The 14,928-nt window shown below is 52.5% G+C and overlaps 1 protein-coding gene across 1 annotated transcript; it reads left to right on the top strand.

The window, feature by feature from the left end:
* Positions 1-367: 367 nt before the first annotated feature.
* Positions 368-14,701, top strand: pawr (PRKC, apoptosis, WT1, regulator). The gene is made up of 7 exons (XM_086103504.1): positions 368-535; positions 714-1,135; positions 10,549-10,671; positions 12,140-12,168; positions 13,172-13,271; positions 13,758-13,862; positions 14,145-14,701. The coding sequence occupies exons 2-7, from the start codon at positions 818-820 to the stop codon at positions 14,229-14,231; spliced, it is 762 nt and encodes a 253-aa protein (XP_085959630.1). The 5' UTR covers positions 368-535; positions 714-817; the 3' UTR covers positions 14,232-14,701.
* Positions 14,702-14,928: the final 227 nt, after the last annotated feature.

Raw genomic sequence — 14,928 nt, 5'->3', positions numbered from 1 at the left:
CACAATTTGCGCTTTAAAGACACGCGTTCTTGCTGAGAATCATGAGTCACTGAAATAAAATGATTAGCTGGGAGCGAACGAGATGGCGTGGGAGGGCTGCCTTTGTTGTGTCTCGGCCCATCTGACTCAAACATTCCTGTCACATCTTATTTAATCCCGCTCACAGTCGTTGCATTCCTATTATGCAGGATAATGTAACAAAACAACACACATCCAAACATTTTATTACACACATTCTTATTTAAAAAAAAAACAAACAAACAAGATAGCCATATTTCCCACCGCTTTATTAGGTCGTAAATGTCACAAACAAGAGAGTCTGGCGCTGTTGTTTTCCCAGGAGTATTTCGGGTACACTCGGAAACCTTCGGTCATTTCCGGACTCGGCCCCCGGTCCTGGAAGGCAGAGGCAGTTGCGGTAGCTCGCGCAGCGCGAGCCAACGCAGTCAGGCGAGCAGGCGTCGGGCGCACCTGGTCGGAAGTTCCGGTGTGCGAGTTGGAGTTGGAGTTTGAGGAAGCCGACGACCTGACGCAGGTGAGTAGGCACCAAACCTCAAACGCACTTTGTCGCCTCACTTTGTGTCGTTGTAAAGTTTGCAAAGAGTTCGCCTTCACTCCTTTTTAATGCATTCACAACACAAACAACGCTCGCGTCAAAGGAGCCCAGAACTTGGCTTTCGCTTCACCTTTCTCCCCCTTCTGCATGCCACCAGCTCCCGGGGAACTGGCTCGAGGAATGCGCGGCGCATTCCCGTAGAGGAGGAGAAAGTTGTCAAAACGAGCCGAAAGCGACGAGGGCGAGCCAGTCAAAGCGAGCATGGCCACCGGCGGCTTCAAGTCGAGCGCCACCACCGACTTCTTAGAGGAATGGAAGGCCAAGCGGGAGAAAATGAGAGCCAAAATGCTCGGAGACATCGCCGCCGCCTCCGGAGCCGCGGGCGGCAGTAGCGGCGGGGGCGAAACGCAGCACCCGGCGGACGGCGGCGAGCCGGACGGGGAAAGCCCGTCGCCCGGCAAGAGCAAGGACAAGAAGAGCAGCGGGCCCAGCGCCAGGAAGGGCAAAGGGCAGATTGAGAAGAGGAAGCTGAGGGAGAAGAGGAGGTCGACGGGGGTCGTCAGCATGCCGTCCAATGAGGTGAGTTGAGCTGACATTTGGGCTCCCTTCGCGTCAGACACCTGCTCGCCGATCACATCGCTTTCCGAGAGCTTTTTCGAGAGTGAAAACCTTGCCGATTCATGACGTTTTTCTTGAAACATTCCTACAAACATTTAAATATGAGTGATATTTGAAAAGAAATACTTTAAAAGTTGAATTGATATTCATTCAGCCTGATTTGAAGGCGAGAACAAAATGTTTTGATTCAACGATTGATACTCTCTCAAAGTTTTAATGTTTCTTTTCAGTCATTTGAGACATGAATAAGAAAAGTTTTATTTCCATTTAGACGTCACATTAATTGAAAACAAATTCCATAAAGAAAATGGAAAAAAATCTTGAATTTTTCTAAATCTGGGAGAAACGAGCATAAAAAAAAGAATTTAGCACTGCTTAATTTACACTATTTTCTTCACGTTTCATGCAAAAATACCATTTCCATTGTTGCAACCCCATTTCTGGCGCATTGTTACGGTTTGGTGTAGAGTTTCACTTTTCTGTTATGTTTATGAGCGCTTGCTCACGTCGACGCGTTTCTCGCCAGCCTTTGTGTCGTGGCCCCATAAATAATTGTGGCCAGGAGGAGCTGTTGTTCCTCCACCCCCCCCCCCCACCCCCACGCCCCCACCTCCAAATTCCTGCCATACATGTGTCTGCGCTAATCTGCGGCAGTTGTTTGAAGGAATGAAAGCAGCCTGCAGATGTTGGCCAAGGAGGGAGAAAAGGGGGGCCGGCCGGAGTGAGGATCAACTCGATGAAGAGTTTGTTGACATTGCGGAATACGTCACGGGCAGACTTTACACTTATTTTCACCCACCACCCCACTCTGAAAAAAAATCTCGGTCCACAATAATTGACTCATATGTCGTCATAAGGACACTTGTGCTTTTGCGTTTGTCTGATAAGTGCATGCCGAAGCAATGTAGCCAAAAGGTTAAAAAGCAATATCGTAATCGTCAGCGACCCATGTGGGGATAAACGGTAAAGTGAATGCATGGGGGGGGGGGGGGGGGGGAACAATCAAATAAACCCTCGTAAATCAAAGTCGTCAATACAAACATATATTGAACAATGAATGCAAAACTCACCCCCCAAAAAAAAGGAATGTAAAAATAATCTGGATATGACAAAAAAAACAAAAACAACCTGTAACCGAATAAACAGTTTGTGCACCGGACCGAATGCTGTCAGGGATGACAAAAGGTACAAAAGGTAATAACCTGTCAAGTTTTGCACGATTGCTTCTGCCCAGCGATGTCACTTGAAAAGTATCTGGTGAGTCTTGCTCACCTCTTGACTCCTTTTTTCGTGCGCCTTATGTAAGCATGACACCTGAAAGTGAAAGTCATCAAGTTGACGTTTCACGTTCGATAACTAGCCCGCCTTTACCTTGTAAAAAAAAAAAAAAGGCTTCTAAATAGTTTCCCCGCAGCTCAAATTGAGGCCTAAGAATGCGTTAATGGAAGGGCGTGCTGCCGTCAACGCCTTGTTAGCGCCTTGCTACAACCAGAATATCCATTCCTCAAAACGTCCATTTTACCGGTTGCTCACAGACGCCATTTTGCATGCGTGTGCGTGTGTGTGTGTGTGTGTGTGTGTGTGTGTGTGTGTGTGGAGCGTCACCAAGGTGCGGAGTGACACTCCCACTGGGGAATTCCCACAGGGAGTCGAGCAAAGATGGCCGCTTCTCATTTGCGCTCCCTCGAGTGACCTCCACCAGGGCTGTCGCCAAAAGGCGCTTTGTCACCTTTACAGCTTGTCTGAAAATTGGCCCCAGTTAATTTGGGGGTTTTATTGGGGAGGCAGAGGGGGGGGGGGGGGACACTTCATTCACCATGAGAAGAATACGAGCACGCTGATCCGTCCGAATTGATAAATCAACATCTCAGGACTTCATTTCACCCGACTGCTGCTTTCTTTCCTCTTTTATCCTCATTTGCATGCTGATGACTTCATTCAGCGCCTTTCCCGGCCTGCGTGTGGTCATCAGGGAACATTGTGTCGAGGGCGTTGATTTGTGGGGGGGGGGGGGGGGGGAGGGGTGCACGCGGTAAGGAAGCGGGAAGGCTTCTGGGACATTGCTGCTTTTGCCAGTCAGCTCCAATCAGGCGCTTCACAAGCACGAGGCCTTTGGGAGCCGTCGCACTTTGCAAGTGGAATGACGTTGACATTCCACACTAACCCCCCCCCCCCCCTCCCCCTTCCCTCCACGCTTGAGTTGTTGGTTTCAGACTTATTCAAATCTGAGATGAAATCTGAAAAAAATGGTTGAAATCAACGTGGGCTTCATATTTGGTTGGACGGTGACGACTAGCGAGGAGCGTTGCTTTCATGATTCGGACAACTAAGGTGAAATCCTAAAAATGTGGGCAAAATATAACTTTTCAATCAATTTGCTTACCCAAAATTTGGAGATGCATTTGGCCTGGGAAAAAAAAAAAGTGAGTGAGTGTCGATTTCTGTTTTTGGACATGTCCAGTTAGCATGTAGCATCACGTTCAAAATTCTTCCAAGTTAAGCCAAAGCTTGGGCGGGGGTGGGGGGGGGGGGGACCCCAAAACAGGCATTCTATTTTCTTGAAAAACAGAACCCGGAACACGGAGAATTTGAAGCCGGCCGGCCCTTTCGTGTGAAATGAGCGCCTTTGTGTCAATTTGGGGCCGGCTGTCGAGCGAAGCCGCGCGATGACGTAAGCCGACGCTTGCGTGGCGCGCACACAAAAGCTCTGTTGCTGTTCAGTCAGTCAGACTAACGCCGGGACCACAGCGAGCTGCCTTGGCTGCCTTGGAGCCCTTTGCCGGCTCCGCGGACAACCTTGGACATGTGCGTCGCAGCAGCGGCAGCAGCTGTAGTTTGGTCGTTTCCAAAACCAAAACGGTCAAACGCGTTTCGGTAGCAACACGGAAAAAGAACCTGAATACGGGATGTGACAAAGGAAGGAAATAGAAGCATCAAATGCTGATGAAATGCCTCCAGTGGAGGCGCTTTGCGTTGCGCTCCGAGGCGGCCTCGCGGTGGCGCTGCTGCGGCGGCTCCCCTTCATCCGTCCCGGCCGCCTCGTTTGTATGCAAAGCTTCGCCCGGGCGATGCTTCAACGAACCGATGAGGGGAAAAAAAAAAAAAAAAAGCCGGCGCAATCATCCGCTCGTACGGCGATGTGACAGGCGGCGCTCGGTGCGGCGGGGCGCCCGCGCTCACTCTGTCAGGCGAGCTCTTCACCGGCTGTCATCTCGCGTGACGACTTTTGCAAGAGGTTCCGCGTTTTCCGCCGTTAGCGTTAACGTGAACGGCGCAAGGATGGCATGTCGCCAAATCGAATAGGATAAGCGTCACGGACGTAGCGCGATTCGGTTACGATGTGAAACAACGGAGTCCATCGCGCATCGAAATCGCTCCGAGGCCCATTTCGAGCAATTTGCTCCCAACGCGATGCCGCGCGCTCACGTACGGCTCGCTTCGGTTCCGCCGCCGCCGTCACGTCGTAGTTTTCCCATCAAGAAAGTCCGATTGCGTTGCGACTGTCGACGGCGCGAACCCGACGCGACGCGAGTCGCTAGCGTCGGAGCGCAGCGCCGTCCCATCCACGATGCGATACGCTCACGACGCGAAGCGACGGCAGCCCGACAAATGGCGATGAGATCGGACTGTGATACGATTGGCTCCAATCACGATTCAAAGCGACACTCCGATGAAGCAATGACGACACGGGTGGATTTTCCAACCCCCGTACGTACTTTCCCTTTGAACGACTGCCGTCGGGTTTTTTCCCTCCCCGAGCGCGTCAAAAAAAGCAGCCTCGGCAGTCCCGGCGCGCGTTACAATTAAGGCTTGTCTCCTTAAGCCGGGCTTTGGCCTTTGACCTTTCTGCCGCTGCCCGAGCGCGCATTCCTGTTCTCTGTCGCCTTTTGTCTCGCTCCCACACAGCCCTGATGAGCGCTTGGGCTTCTTCCAAGGACGTCCGTTCCACAAGCAAACTCGGGCTCGCTCGCTCCGCCTTATCCCAACCTTTTATTTCCTCGCCGGCCAACGCGGAGCGAGCCGCATCGGAGACAAAAGTGATTTGCCGCCGACCTCGACGGTCAATGAAAGTCTCCCTTGTCGCTTACCTGAGATCTAGTTTGGATGGATGGGTCGCCCCCCCCCGCCCCCCCCGCGAGTGAGCGTGCGCGTGACATTTTAGCATGGCTAGCACGCGCGTCGGGCAGAGGCGGAAACAGCCGAGGCGCGCCAAAGAAATTCCACTTCAATCGGAGGAAAAGGGAAAGCGGCGCGGAGGAAGCGCGCTAAGCTGCGGGCCGAGCAATCCAAACAAACGGGAGCATTTTTTTCCACACGGAAGCCGGGCCGCCGATCGGCTTCCAACTCGCGGGACAAAATCTGCGCCGTGCCAAGCATGCGCAGACATTTTTCACTTCTTTATTTGTTCATTTTTCAGTTGAAGCCTCACCCCGCCCCCGAACTGAAACGCGCATCAAACATGTGATTACGAGCTCTTCACTGCGCCGGCCCGGGCGGGAACGCGACCTATCGTTCTCCCCGCCGCGCTTTGGCGCGGGTTAGCGGACGAGTCGTGACATTCCCACGGAAGACGCGAACGGAGTTGCGGCTCGCGTGCCGTCGCCGCGCTCCCCCGGAAGGCCGAGCGTGTTTACGAGGCGGCGCGATTGCTTCGCTCGCGCTTCTCGGGCGGGCCGCCGACTCGGCACTTTGGGCATAAACAGGAAATGGAAGCTGACGCGCTCGCCTGCCTTTCCTCTTGCGGGAAAGCTGAAAGAATGTCGGGAGTCCGGGAGCGCACGGACAAGCGGCGCGTCGTCAAATAGTTTCCGGAAGGACATGGTAGTACAGTCGTAGTAATCCGAGCGCTGATCAACAAGAACCTTTCAAGCTCGCGCAGGTCCTTTCAAAGTCACGCAAAAGACTTTCCGCTAACAACCCGGGCTAAATTTGGCCCCTCCCCGACATCCAAAGCTGGTCTCTCATTGCGATGTCTCACTTGGACGTACTTCCCACCACCGTTTTTTTTTTTTTTAAGGCTAATGCTGAGTTTTCAATGACACGACTGCGTTTTGGATTCATGTTGTGCAATTTTTTTTGTAGTAGTAGTAGTAGCGGGGGTGGGGGGGGATAGCCTTTGTGAGCGCATAGAATAGATGGTTGTTTGCTTACGTGTCGAAGCAGCTGTGAATGATCGACTCGGCCGGGGGGGTCAAGGTGCGTCTCTCGCGCAGCCAAAGTGAAAATCGAAAGCTGCTGTTCAACGTTGCCCTCCTCCGCTCAGGCCTCCGTTTAATCGCCTTTTTTTTTTATTAAAACGCACTGTGGCTAATTAGTTTGTTTGAAAAGGGCGCAGCGGATCGATGCGTTAACCAGCACTTATTCAATTTCCGGCCATCAAATCAAAGCGCTTATTTCACATTTGGGCTAATGTGGGCTAATTGTTTGTTAGCGCCGGCGTGTCGCCGACGCACAGGAAATGAAATGGAGCGCTTGAAGGCGGCCGTCGGTCACATCTACAGTATGTCAGGCGTTTAAAGGGGCCAGATTTTCACTTCGGGGCGGGGGGTCGACTCACTTTTGTTGCCAGCATTTTACGGTAGCCTCGCTCGCTTCTTCTTCTTCTTCAGTGGTGCTCACGGGGGGGGGGGGGGGGGGGGGGATGTTCCCGCCGGCGCGAGCCAAAGTAAATCCCGCTGATGAGTTTCCACTCCCGGGATGAAGTAGCACTTGATTGGAATTCCTCTCATATTGAAAGTCGGATCGCTGCCGGCCGGCCGGCCCCCTTCACGCAAGGGTTACCTCCCCCCCTCCCTCTGTGCCTCTTCATGCTTCTCACTCACTCCATATGCGCATGATAGATGGCACATATCCGGAAAACGTATCGTTTCCCTCCGCGTGGGGTCTACGTCCGCACGTGACGTGTTTTTCGGGGGGCGGGGGATGCGTTCCCTGGCTGGAATGGGCTGCTTTGGGACTCAAAAGCCTCGCAGGACGCGAATGTCTGCTTTGGTGTGAAATGCGTTTGATTTCCAACCCCGTGCGAGATCTGACGTCCTCTTTGACAGATTTGGGGGGCGTGAGTGAAACCGCATCCCGTCTCCTTGAAAGAAAACAAAGAAAAAAGAGTCCGAGTCAGGCTCATGCAGCACAACCGACCGGTCGGGCAGCTTGCGTGGTTTTGCCGTACGTTAGCTCGTCACGACCTGTTTCTGCTGCCCGACTCGTGCGAGCTCTCGGGCCTAAACATTCCACATCTCGCGCCGTGCCCACGCCCGCCGTTTAAGGTCGAATGAGGTGCTCGAAAACTTTCTCCGACTGTGCGACAGAACAAAGGAGTCGGGCTGCGATGTCATCGTGTCCCGCCTTTCGTCAAGAATAATTCTACCTAAATAAATGTGTGAAGACAAATTGGCCTAAAAGATGACATGCAACCAAACTATTTAACTAATGTACTACGCTGGATTAAAAAAAAAAAAAAAAGTAAAATCCCCTGTAACATGAGGCACAGTTAATACTGTGATTCTTTCGCCTACCACTAGAGGGAGCACAAGTTGAGTGGATATTTGATATGCTCACTGATCACTTGTTCAATCTGCCGTTGTAAGCTCTCAAATTTAGTCTTCGGCTGCCCTGAAAAGTCCTGCTTGAAGTCGCAAACGAAGCAAAGTCATTTGCCGGATGCCAAACAGGACGGCTCAGCGGCGCCATCGGGTGCCCTCACGCCGCCACTGCCGCGTGAGCCCCCTTTATTTTTTGTTTTCTCAACAGCTGTCGTCATCGTCGCCCGTAATCAGTCACTCGGCAGGCGTCTGTATTATCCGGCACAGGCGCGTCGCGACGATAGCGAAGCGCAGGAACGAGCGGCGTCTCCGGGTCGGCGGGTGGCTCCGCGTTTTGCGACGGAAAAGCTCCAAATCATGTCGGAGGTGATTCGTCTTGACCGCAATGAAGATTTGTCGCTCATCCAATCCCTTTCTGCTCTAAATGTCCTTACTTAGCCATTTGAAATTCTCCGCGCCCTTTTGGCCAACTCGAGGGGCCGCCGCCGAAATGCTCCGAGCGCGTTCGATGTTTTGCAACGTTCCTGGGGCCAAAGGGAGGGGGGAGGCCACAAGTTAAACATGCTTGACATTTGTCTGAGGTGACTCAAACACGCAAAGGTGGACATTCCGAAGCCATTGGACACCGGCAGGTCAGGTTCGGAGGGGTGGGCTAAAGGGGAACGTTGGGGGGGGGGCTACTGAATGAGGCCGTCACCTCTTTAACTCGGTTGGGATGAGAAGTTTGGGTCAGGCGGTTTGGAGACGGCAAGGGGCGGGTAGGGCTCGGTCAATTGCCGCCGCCCCCACCAACATGGTGGCACTTGGGACACTGACGTGCACACTCGACCTCTTTGTCGTTACCGCTACTAAAAATCTGTCCGACCGCAATACTTTGGTGGTGCCGCCGTACAAAAAAAACACGACGCACGTTTCTGCCTCAGTTGTTGTCGTCGTTCATCAGGACGACTCCTTCTGCCATATTTGGAGTCGGCTCCGAAGCAGGCTTCATATTGCGCGGGACAAAAGCCCCCCCCCCCCCCCCCCCCCGCGAAAGCAGCGGAAAGAAGAGGTGAGCCGCGGGTGATTGGCGCTTTTGTCTCCTGGCCCTTCATCATCTTCTTTCTTTTGCGTGGCGTTCCGCCGCTCTTCTAATCCTTCCTGGCCCAGACAGCGAACCGGTTCAGCCGCTTCTCATCCACGTAAAATGTTGGCGAATAACCGCTTGCCTGACAGCTTGGGGCTGTGTGCGGGGGGGACCCTTGAGAATAGGAAGGATGACGTGTAAACCAGATTAGAGGTTGGACAGAACCGCTTCCTTTCCACCCGACAGGCCTCCGTACCACAATTTCACTTCCCTACCCGGCCTGCTCTGCGAGCCATCCTCATAAAGGAAGTGGACTGACAAGGAGGTGAGCGCTGTGGATCCACTTGACCCTTTCCTGAATTCCACTCGGTGCCGGAGGGTCACATCCGCAACGGATCAAACGCGAACATTCCAACCGGTTGCTGATAAGGGAACAGTCGGACGGATTTTTTATTTTTTTTTTCTTCCTGATCCAAAACAAAACGGAGACCTTTACGTAAGAACAGCTTTCAGGTTATTGAAAGCAGATGTGGCGAAGCATGATTGTCTTCAAATAGTTGCACGTACGTGCTGGTTCTGGGCCAGACCACTTGTAGCCTTTTGTTTTTTTTAGCTCGGGTGAACAAAATTGAAGTTGATTCACCAAATTTGGAGCGAGCAACGTTGCGCTACGATGCCGACAAGCGAGCTAGCGTTCCCGAGTCGCCGTGTTTTCGGACGGTCGGGGCAATCCGAAGTCACCGCCGTCCGTGCACGTTTTCTTTTTGGACAATCCGCCGCGTGCTTTGTTAGCCTCCCAACGAGTCACAGTTGGGTCCATCCGGGATGCTTTTTCGACTGAAGTAAACACTCTGCCGAGGCTTTGGATCACTGACTTCTTCTGGTAAACAGGAAGCAAGCGAGGGCTCTGGAGTCTATCTGGCGCCCACTCAAGTCGGTCCGTGTCAGAGCCTTGGAGTCTTCCCTCGCAAGTGCACTCTGGGCCCGATCATTGGCTCCGTTTTCAGATCAACTCAATCATACTTTGCGCTAAGAACCGCCCCGGCGAAAACATCCCTTATATGGTGAGCGGCCATCTTGGAGTCTCGACTCCGTCCAAAGACAACGTTGAGACTCCTGATTGCGATGTCAACGGAGCGCTTCGCGGTCTGGCGCCCGGAGCTTCGAGTTACGTCCGGGGGGGGGGGAAGACGCGAAGTTCAGAAAAGGAGCTCGTAGATCTCCCCGAGGAAAAGTGCGAAAGCATTTGGCAGGAAAGGCCTCACAAATGACTTCATTCCCAACAAGCTATTTTTAGCAGCCTGTTCAGTGAGTGGGGCTTTTTCTTTTTTTTGGTCCCGCCTGTTCACGTGAAACACGAAGCATTTGTTTGAATTTGGGACAGCCGCCATCTTGAAAGGATGCAACTTCACCCATCAATCAATCAATCAATCAATCGGTGTCGGTGTGATCGCATGCGTTTCCGAGAAGTGCTGTTGCAATGGCGCCCGCCTGGCCCACTGGATGCCCGTCCGGAATTCGTGCGAATCGCCGAGCTGATATTCTGACGACTGACATTCCACAATTGCTGTAACTCACGAAAGGTTGCGGAAGCGGACGGAGCGCCCGTCGCTCCTCGCGTCTCTCGTCTTAAGAGGATTAGAAGCGTGGAGTTGAAGGTTATCTCGGCCCGCCAACGATCTGCGCTCTCATCGCGCCCGTGTCGGGCGACCCGCTTTCACGCTTTCTTTTCATCGCTCCTCATTCTTCTTCCGTTCCCCCGGCAGAGCTTGGATGAACTCGAGGATGACGACGGTGCCGAAAAAGACGAGCGGGAGGAGCAGCTGGTCCTGGCCAACACCTTCCAGAACGAGACCATGACGGCGGACCCGGCCACTGGACTTGTTGCGGTAAGAAAGCATACAAGTTTTGTCCAAAATGGCATTTCCGTCAGAAATGTACGTGCTCCATTTTTAAGTGACGCAAACGCAAATCCGGCACAAGAAGACGGCTCTTTGTAAAACAACCGTTCAGCATTTAGCCGGCCTCGTTAGCTTAGCATGTTGTTAGCCTTTAAAGTGTAGTTTGAAAACAAGGAGCAGTGCTATTTGCGCACCTTGGTTGCACGTTGACATTTTCCGCTCAAAGTAAAATAGTTTTATCTTTCGGACAATACAAGCGCTTTTTTTTTTTTCAACCTCAGAGAAGGGCACATTGAGGTTTTTAGTGGTGCCAAGCGCTGTTCCAGTTTGCTTGATTTGTAAGGCCCGAAACCAGAAACGGCGGCGCTTTGTGGAGACTTGAAAGAAGCTGTCAAAAGTAACAAATATTTACCGAGTGATGGATCCCTGCTCTTTGCTCGTCCGTCTTGAGGCATCGCCAGCCCGTCAGTTCCGCCGTCGTAGTCACGAAAAGCCCTAACGCCGAGCAGATGTGACCGAGCGCGCACTCGCGGCCTTCCCGCGCGTCATCCAGAAGGCTGTCGTGGAAATCTGGGCCAACTTGAATTTGCGGGGGGGGGGGGGGGGGAACGCCTTCTTGATTTGCTGGAACAGCGGCAAAGCCACCGAACGGTCGGCACGAGCCCGAAGCGGAGCAGCAGCAGCAAGCAAGCCAAACATCCGACGGGAGCGGATGAACGCCTTCTCCTGAATCGATTGGCCGTTTCCCGTCGTGGTGTTTAGTGACTGGAGAGCCGCGTGGGCCCGTTTGGGTGTCGAGACGGCGGCGAGAGAAGCTCATATTTAACCGCCCGCGAGGAAACGCTTCATCGATCACGATAAACGCGGCTCGGCGCCACGCTCGAGTGCGTCGGCGACGCCGGCGCGGCCGCGTCGCGCAGAGGCGCATCAAGAAGTCATCTGTGCCACTTGGAGCTCACGCTGAGATTTTTTTTATTGTCAGGCGGCATACCAGCGACTGCTGACTGGCAGTTCACGGACCGTTTTCACACTCGTTCTCCAGTCACGTGAGCAGGTTAGCATCAGTGGCTAACCTGCGAGCAGAAACACAAAAAGTTTGTCAATAACGGCGCCGCTTGAAATGACTTAGCATCCCCGTCGAGCAGTATTTGTTTTGTGCGTGCGGATGGCTCACTCCGCTCTCTTATTCAAGCGTCAATCACGCCGCAGCTCCGGGGAGGACTCCTATTTTTCTTTTCAAATGAACAAGCTGGTCGCAAAAGTCGAGCTCATTTCCCGCCTTCTGACGGACGCGCCGGACGCAATCTAAAGATGTTTCAATCCAATTTGGAGAAGAGACACCTGCTTTCTCGGGGCGAGCGTTGCATTCTCAGTGCATAAATTCAAACGACTCCTGGAGTGTTCCCCCCCGCAAAATGCTTTTCCACCCAACTCGTGCGTTTTGTTTCTGTTTCAGGGACGATCTGTGAACAGCCGCACCAAGAGGTAAGAATATATCCAAATGCAACATCCTGATACAAGAGTGTTTTTGAATCCTCTTCCTCTCGGTTGATTTCCCATCCGATGGCCGCTTTGGCGTCAGTTGACATGGCACCATCTGGAGCCCCCGCGCCCTCCCTTCCCGCCCGACCCTCTCGCCGGGAGCAATTGATGTGCTTGGGGAAAGGTTCGGGTCAGATAAACGCGCCAGTTCACCGAAGTCCAGATTGCTTTGACATTTGATGAAAATGACAGCGGCAAAGTGGACAGTCGCGGCATGCAAAAAAATCACAAGAGCAAAGAAATCAACAATCTCCAAAATATCCTATCTAAATATAAATATCTGGTCAAATATGTGTGAGGCCATAGCAAGTAATCCAACTCTTTGAATTAATAGATGACTTCACCGCAGACATATATTCATTATCCTCTGTAAAGAATGACTGCGGTCACTGCTGCTTCCTGAGGTGTATCTTCATGTAGATCCATTGTGCTTGTGTTACACTGCCCCCCGGTGGCCAGGGCGTGCACAGCGGAAGGAGCTGAAAAATGTCCAGTGACTTGGAAGCAAAAATTGGGCACGACGACATTCTATTGCGTGTCGCTCCGCTTTGTTTTTACCGTGTGAACGATCCACTTTTCGTCACCTTTTTGTTTTCGGCATGGTCAAAAGCAGCATTTGTTGCCTTTTGATGCGCTCACTCAAAGCAAGCCCGTCACCAAATGAACCTCCCGCCCCTCGCCGGTTTGCTTCTCCGCCGCGGTCGCGCAATCGGTGACGCACACTCGGCCGGCCCGACGCACAAAGCGCCGCTTTGGCACAAAGCTCTTCGACAAAGGCGATCACGCTCGCCTCGTTGAACGCGCCCCCCCCCCCCCCCCCACCCCTCAACCCCGCCGCTTCCTTTCACCACTTTGTGATTCACGCCTTTCGTGAAAGGAATGGCTTTCAAGCAGCAGGTGTGCTCATCACCTTCCTGTGTGTGTGCGTGCGTGCGTGTGTGTGCAGCTGCAGCAGCTTGGGCGAGGAGAGTCGTCATCGCCACAACCGCCACGTCAGAGATGCCACGCCTGGAAGTCTGGAGAAGAGGCTGGAGGAGCTGGAGCAGGTACACCACTTGATTTAGTTTTTTTGCACGTGATTTCTTTGCAAGGGGATTGACACGTATAACAATTAGGAAAAAGACCTTCGAGGGAATAGAAAAAAAAAAAGTCATAAGATACGAGAATAATTTTCCGGAAATTCCCACGATCACAACAACAAATATTGGCTTACTTTTAAAATAAACCAATCCAAAAATGTGCGTTTGTCTCCTCGCTCGCGGCCCGATGATGACGACGATGAAATTCTCTTGACGGTCCGAGTGTCTTTTGATCAAGGGCCCGGCCCTGGTCGGGGAGCACTTGTCCAGACGAGCGGCCCTTTGAACCCGCACCCACGCTTCAAAGCCACGAGCTCCTTTTATGTCTCTAACCTGAGAGAGCGGTTCCGTTCTTGGTCACCATGGAAACGGATGAGCGCTCATCTGCAACGGGGAAGACAAATTGCTGTTTTGATGGCAAAATGAGCCCATTTTAATTTTTTTTCTTCCCAGGAGCTGGCCTGCGAGCGGCAGGAGAAGGGCAGGTTGCTGAAGGCCCAGCAGGACAAAGACGACCTCATTGACAAGCTCAAAGAGGAGATGGACCTGCTCTACCGGGTGAGCGTTGCATCTGGTTTACCGCCTGAACGGGCTGCGGGTTGAATTCAAGTCGCGCGGGAGGAATCTTCCACGGATCGCATGATCCTCCACCGATTGATTGTTGAAGGCATCGTTGGCTCAGGCCCGACTACTAACCGCCTAACCGGGCTGCAAGGGGAATTGAAATGTTGTGGGCTTGTCTCCAGGGCGCGAATTGATTGTTGCCAACAGAGGGCGCCGTTGCCTCGCGCCCTCCTACTTTTGATTCGCTGCCTAAACGCGACCGCGCTGTCCCTGCAGGACCTGGACGACATCGAAGACGAGAACGAGCAGCTGAAGCAGGAGAACAAAACTCTGCTCAAGGTGGTGGGTCAGCTGACCAGGTAGAAGCCGCTTCAACCCACCGTCATCACTGTGTCCATATTTAATGTAAATGTTTTTGTATATAAGTACCGTTTAGAAGGACAGGACTGTATTGTGTTTCAAAAGAAATTCCCGCGTCTACTACAGCTGCTTTTTAAGGACCGGTTCGCTATGCCTCGGTGGGTCACTCATATCACTTTTTTTCATTTTTTTCACTTCATTTCAGTGTTTTTGGGGGGGGGGGGGGGGAATCATCAACAATTTCAGGTCATTTGAATTGAGGGCTTATGTCTTTGGTTTACGCGCCTCGAATGTGTTTCCAATGAGCTGCGCGCCGCTTCTGTCTCCGTAAACCTTTTAAAACAATAAAAAAAAAAAATACCCCCCGTTTTGTTTAAGCTTTTAAAAGGCGCGCGAGAAGGGTGTCGAGTGTTGCATTATGCATATGTGCAGAAGATGCAGTCGTTTAATAAAACTTTGATTATCTCCCTTCAGTTGCCTGGCTTGTGTTCATTACGGCTAATTGGATGTGATGATAGCGCGGCGCTCGCTAATGCAAGGCGGCGGGCGGCGGGGGTCGACGCACAGCCACACGCGCGGCGACACGAATCCACCTGCCACTCATCCGATTTGGACCTCATATGCGAAAACCACCATCAGGAAATCTCCCGCTAATGACAAAATGGCGGCGCATCGCTAATCGGTAGATAACAAAATTGTG

This window comes from Hippocampus guttulatus, chromosome 22 (genome assembly GCF_054856545.1).
Source record: "Hippocampus guttulatus isolate MCC_2025c chromosome 22, RoL_Hgut_1.0, whole genome shotgun sequence".
Taxonomy (NCBI): Eukaryota; Metazoa; Chordata; class Actinopteri; order Syngnathiformes; family Syngnathidae; genus Hippocampus; species Hippocampus guttulatus.
This window is presented reverse-complemented; position numbering and strand designations above follow the sequence as displayed.

What these genes read in the sequence shown, in the direction of transcription:
- pawr (XM_086103504.1), top strand. Translation starts at nt 818, where the DNA reads ATGGCCACCGGCGGCTTCAAGTCGAGCGCCACCACCGACTTCTTAGAG. An exon ending in CGGCCACTGGACTTGTTGCG is followed by an intron (nt 10,672 to 12,139) that starts GTAAGAAAGCAT and finishes TTTCTGTTTCAG; the next exon opens with GGACGATCTGTGAACAGCCG. An exon ending in GGCTGGAGGAGCTGGAGCAG is followed by an intron (nt 13,272 to 13,757) that starts GTACACCACTTG and finishes TTTTCTTCCCAG; the next exon opens with GAGCTGGCCTGCGAGCGGCA.